Genomic DNA, 18,424 nt, shown 5'->3' with positions numbered 1-18,424 from the left:
GATCTGAAGGGCACAGAGAGGAGAAAATGTAGTCATTAGCTTTGGTTTGTTCTACAAGCTTCTCCCTGACCTTCACACCCAACTCTATCCAGATACTAAAATCCAGAAGAATAAAAACAGCCAATGGTGGAACTTATATGGAACATTACATAGAATATAATTATATTACAAGGAACTATCTAGAATCAACTGAGTTCTGGCTTTGAAAGCCCATTTCAACTGACAAGGGACAGAGAAAAACCATTTGAGTTATCTCTAAGTCCAATTCCTTAGGTATTTGGGTATCAGTCACAGAAGGGAAATCCAGGAGGCAAACGTTCCCATTTCCCTCCTCCTTTAGACTGATTGATTCTGGTATATATATATATCACTGAGGTTCAGTCAGAACTGGAGGGAGCTGAGGTGAGTATACCTAACTCCATAAAGTTCCATACAACATGCAACCAAATCCCAAGTCACTCCAATTTAGAGAAAATATAGGGCAAAATGTTACTTTGGAGATGCCTTAAGCATTTAGGCCTGTGGTAGGACAGACTTGATTATCTGGCTTAGAATGGACACTAGCCTCAAGCTGGCACTGGGGTCAACCTGGAGCGTTCTCTGAACTAGGAAAAGGCCAAAGGGCAGCGTGATTCCTGGGACCAGCTGCAGCTACAGGGTCACTTCACAAGGACTCCAAAATTTAGGCCTAGCCTGAACCCACATCAGGAGGTTCTCTTACAAGCAAAAGGGGAAAAATAGAAGGGCACAACTTGCCCAGTTTGTTTTACTAACTTCTTTTCTTTTTAGGCACATGTAATATTTTTACTATGAAAGGAGAAGGGGAAGGGAACGAGCATTTATTAAGCACCTAAGGAGGGTACCAGGCACTGTGCTAAGCATTTCACACATGTCTCATTTGCTCTTCACCACAACTTTGGTGAGGTAGGTACAACTCTCGACCCCATTTTACAGTTGAGAAAACAGAGGCAGACAGAAGTTAAGTGCCTCTTCCAGAGTCCCAGGGCTAGTAAGAGTCTGAGGCTAGGTTTGAACTTACATCTTCTTGACCCCAGGCCCAGCACTCTATTTACCAGGTTCCTATAAAGACATTGAGAGCACTTAGTAATAACCTAGGTCTGTGTTTGAGGCCTCTGATACAATTCCTTCAGTCTAGTCTAGCTCCAGAGCCCAGAAGGCCTGAGAAGAAGCTGAAGATGACAGACACTTGATTATACTTTAAGTTCTGGGATGCTTCTAGTCAATCAAATTAACCCACAAACATTGACAGGGCACACGTTCTGTGCAAGGCACTTAGCTGAGCACTGGGGGACACAAAATGGTGAAAGGTTGTCCCTACCAGAGAACTTACAGTCAGTCTAGGTGAGTCTTTGGTTCTTGGGAAGAAAAGAGCTACTATTTGACGTCTCACATGATCTTACCCAGCTGATAGTGTTCTCTTTCAGTTCAGATCAGTTCTAGCACTCCACCACACCATATAATCTTTTTCTTTTTTAACAATGCTACTTAGTATATCTGCTTAGAATAAAGAGATAGAAAATTTAATGGGTTTTGTAGATGAATAGAAAGGTTCTTCATATCTAGAGACAGCTGAGCTAGAGATGTTTTGAAGTGAGATGATAAGAAAACATGCAAATAGCCCTTTACATGGTTGATCTCTGTCCAGCTTCATCCAGTTTGAGATTCCTTTTCCTTGCTGCTTCACTGTCCACATCAGATTTGTCCATATTGCCAAAGTCGCCTGTCATGGAATAATCATTACCCTCTGGAGTACTTCCATTTGGCTGAAGAAATACAGCATTTGGTTCTTTGGGACGCTGCCACTGAGGCCTAGTGACTATCCAAAAAATGACAGCACTAAACACCAGAATAAGAATGCCAAGGGTATTGGTAAAAATACCTTCTGGTGGTAAATCCTTGTATGGAGGATTTTTCCTTTAAAGAAGAAAGAGAAAGAAAGAATGATTATAAATGTAACCATAAGTCAGTGTGCAAAATCTAATTTGAATTGATCACCAAAAATTAAGTGCCTGAAGAATGTATAGAACCAACTGGGTACTGGGTCTCTGAATTAAGTAGGGCAAAGGTCAGAAGTCCATTTGTAGTATCCTCAGAGAAAGTCATCATTTAAACTTTATAGGTCTTCCTTTTAAAAAGGGAACATTTCAGTGCTATATTATATGCTTTCAGAAAGCAAATATTTAATGTAGAAAGAATAAAGTAGAGAAATGATGAAATATTGCATATACTTACAAGGCAAAAATCAATTTCTCTGTCACTCCCATAAGTACTGTTGCAATCACTGTTCCAAAGATGAGCAGACCAGAATAAACATGGATTGGCATAAGAAATGCTCGGAGAGCCGGGGGAGCAAAAGGAAGCAGAAATATGAGAAAACCTAGGAGAAGCTAAACATAATAAACAAGTGCTGAGAAGTTAAAGTTTAATTTTTATTATTTATTTCTACAAAAGGCATGCTTTATTATTTATTCCTACACAAGGTACTATTTCTTGAAAATGCTAGCTCAAAATCAAGGGAAGATTTTTTTTTTTATCTCTAACAAACAAATATTCCACAATAGCGTATTCATCCTATCCAGCTCAGCCAAGAAAGGCTGTTTTAGTGATGAGAAAAACAATGTCATCAGATGAGTGAGAGATGAGATCTATGGGAAAATTTCCTCTGTTCCTTTGGTAATTAAGTAAATGCTGCAAAAGGTAACAAAGGATTATTCTTTAAGTGGAGACAAAGAAGTCTGTCCATCTTTCTATATCATGTCCTGTTCCTTTCATTCTAGAGTAAGCTTATGTATCATTTCCTCTCCTTATCATACATATCCATAATCATATCCCCACATATGTGGGTCCATAAATGACTTACAACTCCAAAATTTTCCAATTTCACTTCAGATTGCTACAAACTAGACTCAAGATCGATGACTCACTCAGTAAATAAATAAACCTGGGTTACTATACATTCATAGGTGCTCAGACACTGTATAGATCCATGAGAATTCTTGAAATAACAACTCCATATCTATGGGTATCTATGTGTGGACCAGAAATTTTTGTTCCTCTGTGTAGCTCAGGTAGCTTGAAGAAGGGCAGAGGGACCTCTATATTATCCTATTTCAAGCCTCTAGGGGATTTCTTATTTACTTCCACATTCACACCCCAAGTACCTTTTTTCAATTGCCTCTATGTTTCACATTTCTAAGGACTTCTGCCTGCTAAAGGACATGTCTCCCACACTGACTTTATGAATACTCTCTCTGGATTAAAGAACACAGAAGTTGCTTCTTGCTGAATCTTTTCTTTAGGTGTTGATACTCCTATAAGTACTTAGGGAACCCTATGGGCTCTTTAATTGTTGAGTTTAAAGGAATATTTTCAGGCACCTTCCCAGGATGGATTGGGTGAGCTCTGTAAGGGTGGCAGCCTGATGACAAAAACATTAACGTCCACTCCACATCTTTCCAGATTGAGGTGAAAGGATTAATGGAAGAGGAGAGGTGGGGGCAGGGGGAAGAGGAAGGAAGAGAAAAAAACAAAAATCTATTGTGTACTCAGAATGAGTCTATGAGGAAACTGCAATGGGGAGAATAAATTAAAAATACTAGCAATAGGCTGGTTTGCATATTTATTTAGCACTTAATACTGCAAATGGAAGTCTTGTGTATTTGAAATTAAAAATGGTTCACAGGATTTCCCTCCAGTGATTCACATTGCTCCTGGTTCTCCTTCAGTGAATTTACCTTCCCCCTCCAATGATTATTTTAAAATCGAAGTGATGGGGTTCAGACTCTGGGAACCTCCCTGAACTCCCCTAGAATTTCCCCACTTAATCTGGCCTTTCACATTCAAATCTGTTGCCTTTGGCCTAGTCTGACCTTCTATGGTCTGTTACCCTTGTATTGTCCCACCTGCTTCCCACCCAAGCCCTTTATTGTCTGATATCTCCAGATTTCCTCCAGGTGTTTCCAATCCTTGACCAGTCACCCCAGTCCCATGGAGGTCCTCCTTGGACTTCTCCTCAAGACCCTCCCTAAACCCCTCCTCCCATCACCCTAGACTACCAGACCACCCTGCTACAGTCTTTTTCTGTATTTAAGTTCCAGCTTGCCTCCAAGAAGGCGCTCAGATTCAATCCAGCTCAGACTCACTCTAGCTAAGATTCTATCTGGCCTGAATGAATACAAGCATTATAAATGCTTAGGCTCCTTAAGAGCCAACCCAATATGGCGAATCTTTAATAAACTTTGTTTTTCTTTGGCTTTAAGAAAGCTTATGCTGAATTCATTTGAGCAGGACTCAGTCTGTCAGTATTTTGGGGTCCCCTAGCACCCAAACCTCAGCAGAAGGGCAAGCTTTTTTATGTCTAGTTTTTGCTTTCTGTTTCAAAAGATGGGATCACATCATTAACTCCAAGCATTTAACACAAGTACATTCCTGAAGAGCCAAGCCATAACTCTCCACTGGGCAAGTCACAGGAAAGGTTGAGTGAGACAAAAGATGGAGAAGAGAAAAGCCAAGTAAGTAAAAGATGTGGGGACCATGCAGTCAGCAGACAAGTGAGTCCACAAGAGATGAGTAAAAGGGAATGCAGAACAATAAAAAGTAGGGAAAAGGGAAACAATATCTGCAAATGGGAACTTAATGGTTCGAGAGGTTTACCATAAATGCCCAATCTCCATTTCCTAATGTTTCAACTCCCACTTCTCATCTAGGCTCCATTCTTCCTTTATTGTGTTAGGGGCCTACCATTGAAAATTTGAGAATATTTCTTTCATCCTTTGTGGTATTATCTGTGGTATTTTTTCACTACCACCCCTACTTCCTTTTGTGATCAATTCTTTTTTGGTTCTGGGGAAAGAGGGGAGGAGAAGACTGGGTAATTAGATGGCCAAAGGGACACAAGTCTATCTTCAGTGCCCCTAGGTAACTTCCTCACTTAACCTCTCCTGACCCTTCCTTATGTTAACTTTAAAGGCAGGGCAAGAGTCTTCACAGGAATGCGGAGACTTCTGATTCAAAGTATTCCAAAATTCCTGAAAGGATACATGACTAAAGGATATGACTGGACAGTTCTTGAAGAATTTAATAAAATCTGTTAAGAACTACCTGAAAATATGATCAAACTCTCCCATGATCCAGAGAAATACAAATCAGTGTGGTATAGTGGTAGCTTGTGGTACAGGCCTACAAGTCAGGAGAAACCTGGGTTTGAATCCAAACTCTAAAGCTTGGTGCCTTTATGATTCTAGGAAAGTCATGCCAAAACCTTGGGTTTTGCTTCCTCATCTCAAAGGTAATGATTGTAACATTTTTATAATGACATCATAAGAATGGCCTAATGCCACCTTATGCTTATTAAATTGGCAAAATGGTATAACATACATACATATGCACATACACACAAACAATAAAATTTAATGTTGGTGGAGCTCAGGATAGGCACAATCTTTTAGGGAAAATAATTTGGTAAAATAGTAACATTCATTGTACTTGACCTACGATGTTATTAAAAGGAAAAAAACACTGATCAATAGAAAAAACATTTGTAGCTGATTTATTTTAAAGGGAGTAGGCTTCATTTTACTCAAAACAATATGAAAAACTCAAACAGCTGATACTCAAGATTATAAATATTCAAGACAATTCCTTCCCTACTCTGGTGAGCCAAACCTCCTTCAGAGGAATCGAACCTCTCTCCAGAGAGCTACACATTACTTCAAAACACTTCTGTCATCTCCCACAAGAAAAGAATGAAACACTTGATGCTGCAGGGAAATAAAATCTGCATGTTTTATTGAGTTGTATAGACCTGTTATATAGACTTGTCTACATAAATCTCAGAACTCATAAAAGGCAAAGTTCAAGTTTGTTCCAGTGTACTACAGCACTGTCTCTTGCTACTTCTTGGCATGATGTCCTGAAACTTCTCTTCTCTCAAAGAGGCTTGACCTAGGAACTTAGTGTTGTCCAAGTTTCTCTGTGTCCAAGAGAGCTGGTCCAAAAACTCGGCATTAGCAAGAAACTCTATTGTTACTTCACCAGCACTTCTAGCCACTATCATTTCTGTGGTTCCATGATCCATTCTTTTTCTGGGCTCAGGTTGTTCTTTGGAGAAGCCTTGGGAACCAGTGAGCCTGGATATGTCCAACTGGCTTCTTTCTAACCATCTCAGCCCTTAGATCTGCTTTTGCTCCCCATCTTAATGGTCAGTTCCAAACGTTTAGCTCAGAAACAGGGTTAGCTATGGCAAGGGCACCCATTCCCACCCCGTCAAGAAGACACTATCAAAGTCAGAAGAAGGTCTCAAATGTAATGCCAATGGGGACGTTTTCTCTTCTCAAGGGCATCATCCTCAGTACTAGAACAAAGGTCTTATTCATGAACCTTTTAATTAATCTTGACCAAACTTCCGTTGGTCATCCTCTCTATCTATATTCATTGCAGAAACTCCTCTGCTAGTTCCTTATGTAGTTAGATTATTTTTTAAAGTTTTTTTTGAAAATCTGTCTTACTTTAATTGATGGGGTTTTATGTAAAGCTACTAATTTTCTGTAAGAGCAGCTGGTAAGTTATTACTAGAAGATGACATAATTTTAGACACCAAGACAAAAGTCATTACTAGAAAATCTAAGGAAATGTCTTGCTGGCCTTGTTGCTTTTTCATCTGAGGTTAACTAAGTGTATCATTAATTAAGTCAACCTTTCACTTTTTCTTCAGCAAGACAATTTCTATTCATTTGTCTTGTTTCATATTTTCTGACCTTTTAATAACTTGCATTGCTTACCTCTACAGCCCTTCCAGGTTTATTCTGTTAGCGCAAACTTAGACATTATTCTTCTGGAAGTGATCTGAGTGATACCACTAGACTATTTCCAAATCTATGTTATTGTTTGTTTTTTAAAGAAGATGAGATTCCATACAGAGGAAGAACTGATGGAATTTGAATGTAGATCAAACATACTATTTTCATTTGGGGAGGATTTTGTAATTGTTTTCCTTTAGTTCTGTTTCTTCTTTCACAACATGACTACCGAGGAAATTATTTAATTTGATTGCACATGTATAACCTATATGAGATTGCCTGCCATCTTGGGGGAAAGAAGGAGAAAAATTTGGAACCCAAAATCTTATAAAAAATGAAGAAAACTATCTACATGGAATTGGAAAAAATAAAATACTATTTACATAAAAAAATAAAGACGAGACTGAAAGCTATCAAATGTCATTTATAGATGATTTAGATGTTTTCAATCAAGTAGATGGCTATGATTCTATTGATGAAAGGGGAAAAAAAGCTTTCCTCAGATCACGGAGGAGTCTGACATTGAGATTTCCATATCTAGAACCTTAAAAGGAAAAAAAAAGGAGAGGGTAATACTTCTGCATAGAAACAGGCCCTTATTGGACAGTCATATCTACTAAGAATTTAATCTAATCCCATGTGACATCAGGTTTCACTGTCACAAAACAACAGAAGAAAAGATTGAGTATACTATAAAAAATTGTGTGTGTGTAAAATAAAAAAGAATAAAAACAAAAAATCCCCCCTCCCCCCCCACCACTGTTCTAACAATTAAACCCCATAGGGAGGAGAGAGGACAACATCTGCCTCCTCCTCACCTACGCTTTAGCTCTCATGAGAAATCCAGTCTTTCAGTTATGGATCTAAATGAAGAAACATAACTAACACTCCATCCTATCACTAAGTGTAGTAGCTTTATCTAGGCAGACCTGTCCTCATTTTGCATGTAGAACCCACAATACTAAAAATGCTGGGAAAGGATTACATGATCTTAAAAACTCTTTCATTCTCTCTGGACTCTGTGAGGCATGTCCCTTGAGTTTGATGATGGGCAGGGGAATGCAGACTAACCTGAAATACCTTTAGATAAATGTATCATGCATACAATTATTTCTTTAAAACTGAAATACAAAGCCACTTTGGGTTAGGAGATGTCATTTAGATTGTCATTTAGGAATTAGCAGCAGTCCTATGGAAGCACCTAGTTTTTAACAAGAAGCATTTCCTCTACTCCATGGAAAGGTGGGGAACTCCAGACACAACCACTTAGAAGTGAACTGATCCATTCTTAACAAAAGTGAAGTCTCATTTCTGCTCTAAGTTTGAAGCCAAAGAAGAAAATCAACTGTTGTATCTGAATATACAACCTAATATGTCAATGTTACCCAAAACAAAAACAACTATAGAGCTGGATACATTTATAAAGTCGAGTTAATTCCAAAGTTATAGAGTTTAACTAGTTTGTCAAAAAATGCCTAGAAATAGAAAGAAAGGGTTGGGGGCTATGGTGTTGGTGACACAAGGTTAAAAATAGTTTTATTTTTTCCCCTTTAGAAAAGGAAGAATTTTTTCAGTTGATTTCTTCCTTCTTCCAAGAGAGTTGGATCAGACCCTTATATCACCTCTGGCAGTTCAATATTTCTAAAAATAGATTTCAGGGAACAAAAAATGTAGCTGGAAACCAACTACCTTTCCTGGCAAGTGCTTTGTATGCCTAGTTTCAGACAGAATAAACAGTAGTCATGAAGCGTGTGAGTGTGTGTGTGTGCGCGCGCATGTGTGTGTGCTCTGAGCATATATATACACATACTCAGAGATGAAAGGGGAGTTAGAGCACAGAGTGGGGAGACTCCCGGACATATCTAAAATGTAAATATCAGGTTGACAGGAATTCATTCTTAGCAAAGATAAACGGAAGGGAACACCTGTTAAGGAAGGCTTTGTATGTGGAATCAGTAAAAGAACGAGTCAGATGTTATTTTGTTCATCTTAGCTATTCTACTCAGACCTGCCAAAGCATGATCACCTGAGAGTTTTCCTGAGGAGTGTCAGTTGCAGTGATGGCTTTCCCACTAATGGCATGCTTTCTGGAAGTCTTAAGACAAGAATTTAGAAGTAGACATAGAAATACAATATAGTGTAGGGAAGGATTACCTGCCATTTTCTGGCAATGACAGAGGATGAAAGAATTTACAGTTAGAAGAGAATTTAGAGATGACTAATCCACCCACCTTAGTTTACAGACAAGGAAATGAAAACCAAGAGAGGAGAACTGACTTTGCCAAGGTCACTAATGTATTTGATCCCATCCCTTCCTACCTCCTCCAGGACCAACTTCCTTTTCTCATGCATCTTTAGCTATCCCTTTTCCACTGGAACCTTCCCCTGGACCAACAAATAAATTCATCTCTCATCAGGCCTAGGGGGAAAATGCCTTCTTTTGCTCATCTTAGCTGGTTTTTTTTTTTTTTTTATGCTAAGGTATATGCAGCTTTAGAATGTCAGATTTGGAATCCAAAGACACAGGTTTAAGTACTAGCTTTGAGGCTTATTAGCTCTGTGACCTTCAGCAAATCACTTAACCCCTCTGTATTTCAGTTTCTTCATCTGTAAAAAGTGAATAATAATATTTTATTACTTTCTTCACAGGGTTGTTGGCAGATAATAGCTTGCATTTTTATTGTGCTTTGTAAGCAACAAACGTGAGTGTTTGTAAACAACCAAGTCCTATATAGAAATGAGAGTGATGGTGATGACGGATGATGTGCTGGTATCCTCCAGGATCCTATACTTTCTATAGCTATAATACTATATGATGAAAACTGACATTCAGAATTATGCAATTATGCCCCTTTGAACAAGCAAGTCCTTTGCTTAAATAATAAAGGTTTGATTATTTTCAGTATCCTAGTATATTCAATATCCTTGAATTACTAAGATAAAATAAATTGATATATTTTATGAAATATTGATATATTTTGATGATCAATATGAAATGTTGATATATTTTGGGATTTTTTTCAATGACAAGGGATAAAACAAGCAGGACTTTCTCTTTAATCTTTCGTTAACTAGAAGTCTCAATTCCCCAGGCATTCCAATTTAGCTGAGGTTTATAATTCTAAGCAGAGTTCTCTGAGTTCAGAAAGTGTTTTAAAAAATGGGGGAAATACAGTCAGGAGGTAAAGCAAAAGGAAGATAGACTTCTGGATTTTGCTATTGAGCCTTCCAAATTCTGTCAAAAGACTATGACATCTAGGAAGCAACATGATCCAGTGGGTAGAAACCTGGACTTGGAGTCAGAAGGACCTGAATTCAAATCCTGCCTCAGACACTTGCTAGTTATGTAGACCTAGGCAAGTCATTTGACTTTTGTCAGTCTTATACTTCTCATCTGTAAAAGGGATATAATAATAGCACCTAGTTCTCAGGGGTGTTGAGAGGATCCAGTGTTGTAGCGTATATAAAACTCTTTGCCAACCTCAGAGCACTACATCAATGCTAGCTGTTGCGATCCTTTTAACCACAAATATGAAACTCAGGACTTGGCAATGATAGGGCAGAGTGGGAACTTTACATTGCCCTAATGAGTCACTCCTGTATTATAACAGCAAGGGATTTCATTCACTCACTCTCTCACTTTACCAGCAGGTGCTCTGCCCAAAGGAATGTAAATTTTGATCAGAAGATATCTTGGGGTTTACCAAATCACTCAGGCTCTCAGTGACTGGCCAATAATAAGTCCTAACCCAAGCCCTACTTAGTCATTATTTGGGTCCCAACGGCTCAGAGTGTAAATAGCAATTGTTTCTTTTTTTGACCAGAAATCCTGAGGGTCTTCTTCTCCCAGACTGATTTTTTTTTTAACTAGGTAAAAGAAGACATTCTCTGCAGCATTTCTTACCTAGACTTAATCACTGAATGGGCCTTGACTCAACTAAACTGAGATCTGGGAAAGAGCTTACCTTAAAAAGTTAAGGCCATCTCCAGTCATCCTGATCTATATCTGGCCACCGGACCCAAATAGCTCTGGAGGAGAGAGTGAGGATGGTGACTTTGCACACACTCTCACTTAAATCCAATTCATTTGCAAGTTATAGCATCATCTTCCTGATGCCATGGTACTCTTCCAGAACAAAACATAAACAACATTGGATAAATACCTACTATTCACCAATTCATGGTGCTGGGGAAGGTATGAAGAATATAATTTACAGCGGTGGCAAGAAACACATAGCCTGTTGCCCACAACACAGGCTACAAAGTTCCTCGGTGCAGTCTTAGTCATCAAATGTAATGGAAAATATTTAACAAAATAAGTAAAAATACAATACAACCTACGTAATGTTAATATGGGCTTTCTAAGTCAATATATGGCCAGCAGGGATCCTTACATATAGTTTAGTGGTTCCCATTTCTAATTGAGTTTGACCATCTTGCTGTTGTTTCCTTTTGTCCACCATCCTGGAAACCACTTTTAGTTCAAGCCTTTATCACCTCTCATTTGGATTTTTTCAACAATTTCCTTGCCACAAGTTTCCCTCATTCCTAATCCATCCTCCACAAAAACTTCCAAAGCTCAGGTCAGGAATGATTATGTTACTCTCTCCCCACTAGTAGCTCCCTATTGCCCCTAGGATAAAGAATAATTTCCTCTGCTTGGCACTGAATGCCCTTCAGAATCTGGGTGGAGCTTACCATGCTAGGCTCAGTATGCACCGCTTCCTTTTATTGACCCTACATTCAAAATGGTATCCTTGGTGTCCCCTGTAGAGGACATTTCATCTCTGTTATCCTGACTTTGGATAGACTGTCCTTCATGCCCAATGTTTTCCCTCCTCTCTTCTATGTCTTGGAATCTCTCAATACTTCAAGGCTCAGTTCAAAATGTCACCTTTTACATGAGGCCTTTCCTGATCTAGTTTTTAGGGCCTTCCCCAACTATATCAATTTGTATATATTTTGCATTTACTTATGAAGGTGCACCTATGATTTCCAAACTGTGCCACAGTGTGCTGGGATGCAACAAACTCATTACTTAATAAGTGAAGCTATGAGGTATTCTTTTGTGGCCTAGGAATACCTTAAAAAAATTACTGAGTCATTAAAGGCTGAGTGAACCAAGAAAGTTTAGGAACCAATGTTGTATGTACCCATTATTTCTCCTTGCTTCTTGAAGCCAGAGACATTTTGGGGTTTCTGTCTTTGAATTCCCACTACCTAGCACAGTATGTACACAGTAGGTGCTTAATACATATTTACAAAATGAGAAAAAAGCATGATCATGGACCTCAAATTGGGATAAAAAGACATATACTAAAATCTCCCAGAATATTAGTCCAGTACCATTTATTCTTTGTGATATCAAGAGAGAACTAAGAAAGCTGTTAAAACTTTCATGGACCTCATGACAATCTTATGAGAAGATATGGGGAAAAGTGACTGAGGAGAAGCAGGCATGAATGGGATGTATTGTGAACCACATCACTGGAGGGAACAACCTCGGCTCCATTTGAGTCTCACCATTTAACCAAAAGTAGATTTAATAAGGAGGCTGCATGTACCATAAACACACACGCATGCACACACACACACACACACACACACACACACACACACACACACACACACACACAGAGGCAAACTCTAAATCTCATTTTAGTTCATGGTCATTAAGTCCTGTGCCTTCCCAGGCTGTTTAGGGGGAAATGCATAATGAAAACAAACTTATAAAAACAGGTAGAAAACTGGTAAGTAATTCTGAAAAGTATAATAACAGATATTATGTTATCTAAATTGTCCATTGGCCTTTTTAGGTCTTGTTTATCAACATTTTTAAGATTCTGACCTGTGCAGCATAAAATATGACAGCAACCAGTCCAATCCAGCTGTGCAGACTGTACATATTAGGAATGTTCTTGGCATTGTGGAAGTCAAAAACAGCCACCAAACCAATAATGGCAAGGATCAAAGCAACGGCATTTAATCCAGCATGGATGGATTTCATCAGGAGCTTGCTGCATTTCCAGGTCCAGGGCAATCTGTAGACAATAATTGCTGAGGAAAGAAAAAAAGGAGAAAGGAACAATGGTTTCAAAATAATTAATAGAAAGTTAATGCTTTTATCTATAGTCATCTTAAGTAGTCATATATAATTCCAAAATCATCTCTGAAAAGTTGGGTTTCTCAGAAGAGAATTTTGAGGTTGCGTGGTTTTAGTAAATAAAGAGTGGGCTCTGAGCCAAGAGGACCAAAGCTGAAGTCCTATCTTTGATTTATATTAGGTACAGACTCTGGGCAAAAAACTTAACCCCTCAAGGTTCTAGGGAGCTTTCTAATACTACAGAGTTTGCAGGGAAGGTGCTATCTTGGATTGATAAAGGGAGCTTCTGCATCCAGGAATTCCTGGAAATTGCAGGTCTATTCCCCATTCCTAGCTGCCCACTTAACAGATCTCTAGGCTATTGGCAATGAAAGGAAGAAATGGTAGTAATTCTCTATGAGGGAAAGTTAAGTGAAATCTTTTTCTTTTCTTTTATTTCAAATAATACAAGCAAAAACTCACCAATTTTACATGTGTAGAAAATGTGAGCACTATATATACACAAGTATTTGGGTCCTAAAGTAATGTGTACATCATAAGTGACTATCCTAGAAAAAATGAAAGTTCACCTTGTTTACTTACTCCCCTTTTTACATGGAGAGAGAGAAAGATGCCAACAGCTACTGAATTTCTTTATTATTTTCCTTTTCTTAACCCTCAGCAACTGTGTAAATACCACAATGCCTGGCATGTCATGGGCACTTTAAAAATGCTTGCCTGTTTGATTAACTGATGTGTGGTCAAATTAGAGGATTTAAGTATTTACAGAAAACACATGGGTCCCCAGAGAAGGAGAAAGAGGCTGAATGCATTTAAATAAAAATTACTCATACTTTTATTACTTCTCAACCTTTTTGGTCTCAAGATTATTTTATGCTTTTAAAAACTGAGAACCCCAAAGAGTTTTTGCTTATGTGGGTTATATTTATTATATACTAGGAATTAAAACTGATCATGTTTTTAAAGTGTGTTTGTTCATTTAAAATAATAATAAACCCATTATATTAACAAAACCCATTGTTAACAAAACAACATATTTCATGAAAAATAACTAGATTTTCCAAAACAAAAAAGATAACAGTGATAAAAGTGGCATTGTTTTACATGTTTTTGCAGATCTCTTTAATGTGTGGATTTAATAAAAGATAGCTGCATTGTTCCATTGGACTCCGCAATTTGTTGCAATATGTTGTTTTTTTTTAAGTACATGAAGAAATTCTGGCATCAGATATGTTTTTGGAAAAGGGACGCAATTTTAGTAGACAAATAATGTCTTAGTATTATTATGGAAGTAGTTTTCTCTTTGCTGATCTCCTGAAGAGGTCTCAGGAATTCCCAAAAGTCCACAGACCATACTCTGAGAACTGCTGGCTTAGGAAATACTTTGTGAGTAAAAATCCTGTGAATTCATCAATACATTAATTTTTCTGAAAGCTGTCAGGACTTCCAAGGCTTTGAGCACTACCTGCTGCTCTAACCCATCTCCAAATAGTCCCTTAATTGTACTGTGGTTAAAGCTTGCTTTTTTGGCAGCTAAAAAAGGGAGTTTCTCAACCAAAATTTCCTACCAATGAAATCACTGACCCAGACCAAAACAAAAAATAAAAAAGCAGGTGGGGGTGGGTAAGGAGATCCTTTCTGACATTTTTCTTTAGTGTCAGAATTTAAACTAACAACAGCAGGGTTTTATTTGGAGGGGCTACATATGTAGAACTGGATTCATCCCAGCAGATACTGGATGCATAATTGTGGGCAAGTCGCTTAAGCTTTTTATGCCACTTAGGAAATTCTGTAAAACTCTAAATCATAGTTGCTGATCGGGAGTTTCCACATCAAGAATTTTCCCACTATGATGAAATCATAGATCTGGGCTAAAAACAAAACAAAACAAAACAAAAACCCTCAGACCCTAAACTTGAAAAAAAGACAACTAACAGTCTTCTCCTTTTTCTCCATTATAAAAGTGTTTAAACAGATTTTTCATAACTTTTTGTTCCAAGACAGCTACTGTGAAATAGCACATTCATTTTTCTATTTAGAATTAGAAATAAAGGGGACAAATGAGTGGTGTGGTAGCTTGGAACCAGAGTTGTAAGGGACTGTATAGGTCATCTAATCCATGATTCCATAATCTGCTCCTGCTCTGATGAATATTTAATAAATTAAATTATTTAATTCCCCAGAATGGCTGTCTCCAATGAGTATTCCATGCTATGTAGGGCACATCTATATGGAGCTTTATAGAGCCTGAGATCTTTCTTCCACTCTTTCCCCATTCCAGGCCACTCACAACCCATTTTTCTCAAATCTCAGAAATTTAGGAATGTGGAATGATATCTATGAAAATTTTAAGTGACCAGAATTTGCTAGACTTTTTTGGAAACAAGAGGTGGAACAGCAAATGCTGTAGAGAAGAAAAAAGAAGAGGCACCAAATGTTTCCAAAACAATTACCAAGATAACCTTCTTAGAGGTAACGTGAATAGTGCCTGAGCATGGAAGGTTACCTACTACCAAGACCTGAAAGTTTCCTGTCATTGGATAAATTGGTGCAAGTTATCCTGATCCTGGCTTTCTTTCAGGTGAACTATTTCACTGCTTACAATTCATCATTTCAACTGAAACTGCTTTCTTCAAGAAGGTTAGCAGTGGGGGGGCGGAGTCAAGATGGCGGAGTAGAAAGACGCACATACACATAGCTCCGAACCCACAACCCACAGAATGGCTACAGGGGAGTAACTCACGGCGAATTCTGCACCCAGAGGCCACGGAATATTGGAGCGAGGGAGATTTCTGTTCCGGAGGGACCTACAAACCTCCCGCGGGGGGTCCTTCGCGCTGCGGACTGGGCTCTGGGACTGGGAGCTGAGGGCAGCCTGCAGCGGCCGCGGCACCGAGAGAAACAGACCTGAGCAGGCTTCAGGGACGGGATCTCCAGCGGCTGCACAAGTCTCTCTGCCCACAGGTGACGGGGGTCGGTGAGAGAGTCTCTTTAGCGGGTCGAGAGGGGAGTGGGGTGCCCCCATGATTCGGCCCCCTCGGGAGGTAGAAGCTGAGAGGCGGCTGCAGACAGGGGCTCCCCAAGCGGGCGGGAGCCTGGATCCATTGTGGAAGGTCTGTGCATAAACCCCCTGAGGGAACTGAGCCTGAGAGGCAGCCCTGCCCTCACCTGACCACCTGAACTTAATTCTCACACTGAATAGCAGCCCTGCCCCTGCCAAAAGCCCTAAGGCTGGAAGCAGCATCTGAATCTCAGACCCCAAACACTGGCTGAGAGGACCAGGAGGTGAGGTGGGTGTGAGGAGAATATTCAGAGGTCAAGTCACTGGCTGGAAAAATGCCCAGAAAAGGGAAAAGAAATAAGACTATTGAAGGCTACTTTCTTGGAGAACAGACATTTCCTCCCTTCCTTTCTGATGAGGAAGAACAATGCTTACCATCAGGCAAAGACACAGAAATCAAGGCTTCTGTGTCCCAGCCCACCCAATGGACTCAGGCCATGGAAGAGCTCAAAAGGAATTTTGAAAATCAAGTTAGAGGTGGAGGAAAAACTGGGAAGAGAAATGAGAGAGATGAAAGAAAAGCATGAAAAGCAGATCAGCTCCCTGCTAAAGGAAAACCAAAAAAATGTTGAAGAAATTAACACCTTGAAAACTAGCCTAACTCAATTGGCTAAAGAGGTTCAAAAAGCCAATGAGGAGAAGAATGCTTTCAAAAGCAGAATTAGCCAAATGGAAAAGGAGATTCAAAAGCTCACTGAAGAAAATAGTTCTTTCAAAACTAGAATGGCACAGATGGAGGCTAAGGACTTTGCGAGAAAGTATGATATCACAGAACAAAGAGAGAAGAATGGAAAAATGGAAGATAATGTGAAATATCTCATTGGAAAAACAACTGACCTGGAAAATAGATTCAGGAGAGACAATTTAAAAATTTTGGGACTACCTGAAAGCCATGATCAAAAGAAGAGCCTAGACATCATCTTTCATGAAATTATCAAGGAAAACTGCCCTGAGATTCTAGAACCAGAGGGCAAAGTAAATATTCAAGGAATCCACAGAACACCGCCTGAAAGAGATCCAAAAAGAGAAACTCCTAGGACCACTGTGGCCAAATTCCAGAGTTCCCAGGTCAAGGAGAAAATATTGCAAGCAGCTAGAAAGAAACAATTCAAGTATTGTGGAAATGCAATCAGGATAACACAAGATCTAGCAGCCTCTACATTAAGGGATCGAAGGGCATGGAATAGGATATTCCAGAAGTCAAAGGAACTAGGACTAAAACCAAGAATCACCTACCCAGCAAAACTGAGTATAATACTTCAGGAGAAAAAATGGTCTTTCAATGAAATAGAGGATTTTCAAATTTTCTTGATGAAAAGACCAGAGCTGAAAAGAAAATTTGACTTTCTAACACAAGAATGAAGAGAACCATGAAAAGGTGAACAGCAAAGAGAAATAAGGGACTTACTAAAGTTGAACTGTTTACATTCCTACATGGAAAGACAATATTTGTAACTCTTGAAACATTTCAGTATCTGGGTACTGGGTGGGATTTCACACACACACATGCACACACGCACACATACATAGAGACAGAGTGCACAGAGTGAATTGAAGAGGATGGGATCATATCTTAAAAAAAAAAATGAAATCAAGCAGTGAGAGAGAAATATATTGGGAGGAGAAAGGGAGAAATTGAATGGGGCAAATTATCTCTCATAAAAGAGGCAAGCAAAAGACTCATTAGTGGAGGGATAAAGAGGGGAGGTGAGAGAAAAACATGAAGTCTACTCTCATCACATTCCACTAAAGGAAAGAATAAAATGCACACTCATTTTGGTAGGAAAACCTATCTCACAATACAGGAAAGTGGGGGACAAGGGGACAAGCAGGGTGGGGGGGATGATAGAAGGGGGGCATGGGGAGGAGAATGCAATTCGAGGTCGACACTCATGGGGAGGGATAGGATCAAAAGAGAACAGAAGTAATGGGGGACAGGATAGGATGGAGGGAAATATAGTTAGTCCTATACAACACAACTATTATGGAAGTCATTTGCAAAACTACACAGATTTGGCCTATATTGAATTGCTTGCCTTCCAAAGGGAAGGGGTGGAGAGGGAGGGAGGTAAAGAAGTTGGAACTCAAAGTGTTAGGATCAACTGTCGAGTAATGTTCTTGCCACTAGGAAATAAGAAATACAGGTAAAGGGGTAAAGAAAGCTATCTGGCCCTACAGGACAAAAGAGAAGACAGAGACAACGGCAGAGAGGGATGATAGAAGAAAGAGTAGATTGGTCACAGGGGCAATTAGAATGCTTGGGTTTGGGGGGGGAGGGGATAAAAGGGGAGAAAATTTGTAACCCAAAATTTTGTGAAAATGAATGTTAAAAATTAAATTAAAAAAAAAAAAGGTTAGCAGTGACCCCCTAATTGTAAAAGTCAATGGTTTTTTCTCAGCTCTTATCCTTTATTGGCCTCCCTGCTATGTTTGGCACTGTTG

At 39.1% G+C, this 18,424-nt stretch overlaps 1 protein-coding gene across 1 annotated transcript in view; it reads right to left on the bottom strand.

The window, feature by feature from the left end:
* Window positions 1-801: 801 nt before the first annotated feature.
* CYBRD1 (cytochrome b reductase 1) overlaps window positions 802-18,424 on the bottom strand; it is a 30,197-nt gene continuing 12,574 nt past the window's right edge. The window contains exons 2-4 of the mRNA XM_072612303.1: window positions 12,667-12,875; window positions 2,254-2,408; window positions 802-1,935 (exon numbers count right to left, since the gene is read on the bottom strand). Coding sequence (XP_072468404.1) covers window positions 1,644-1,935; window positions 2,254-2,408; window positions 12,667-12,875 — 656 coding nt within the window. The 3' untranslated portion in view covers window positions 802-1,643. The remainder of the gene's footprint in view (window positions 1,936-2,253; window positions 2,409-12,666; window positions 12,876-18,424) is intronic.

The sequence above is a fragment of the Notamacropus eugenii genome, chromosome 5 (assembly GCF_028372415.1).
Source record: "Notamacropus eugenii isolate mMacEug1 chromosome 5, mMacEug1.pri_v2, whole genome shotgun sequence".
Taxonomy (NCBI): Eukaryota; Metazoa; Chordata; class Mammalia; order Diprotodontia; family Macropodidae; genus Notamacropus; species Notamacropus eugenii.
This window is presented reverse-complemented; position numbering and strand designations above follow the sequence as displayed.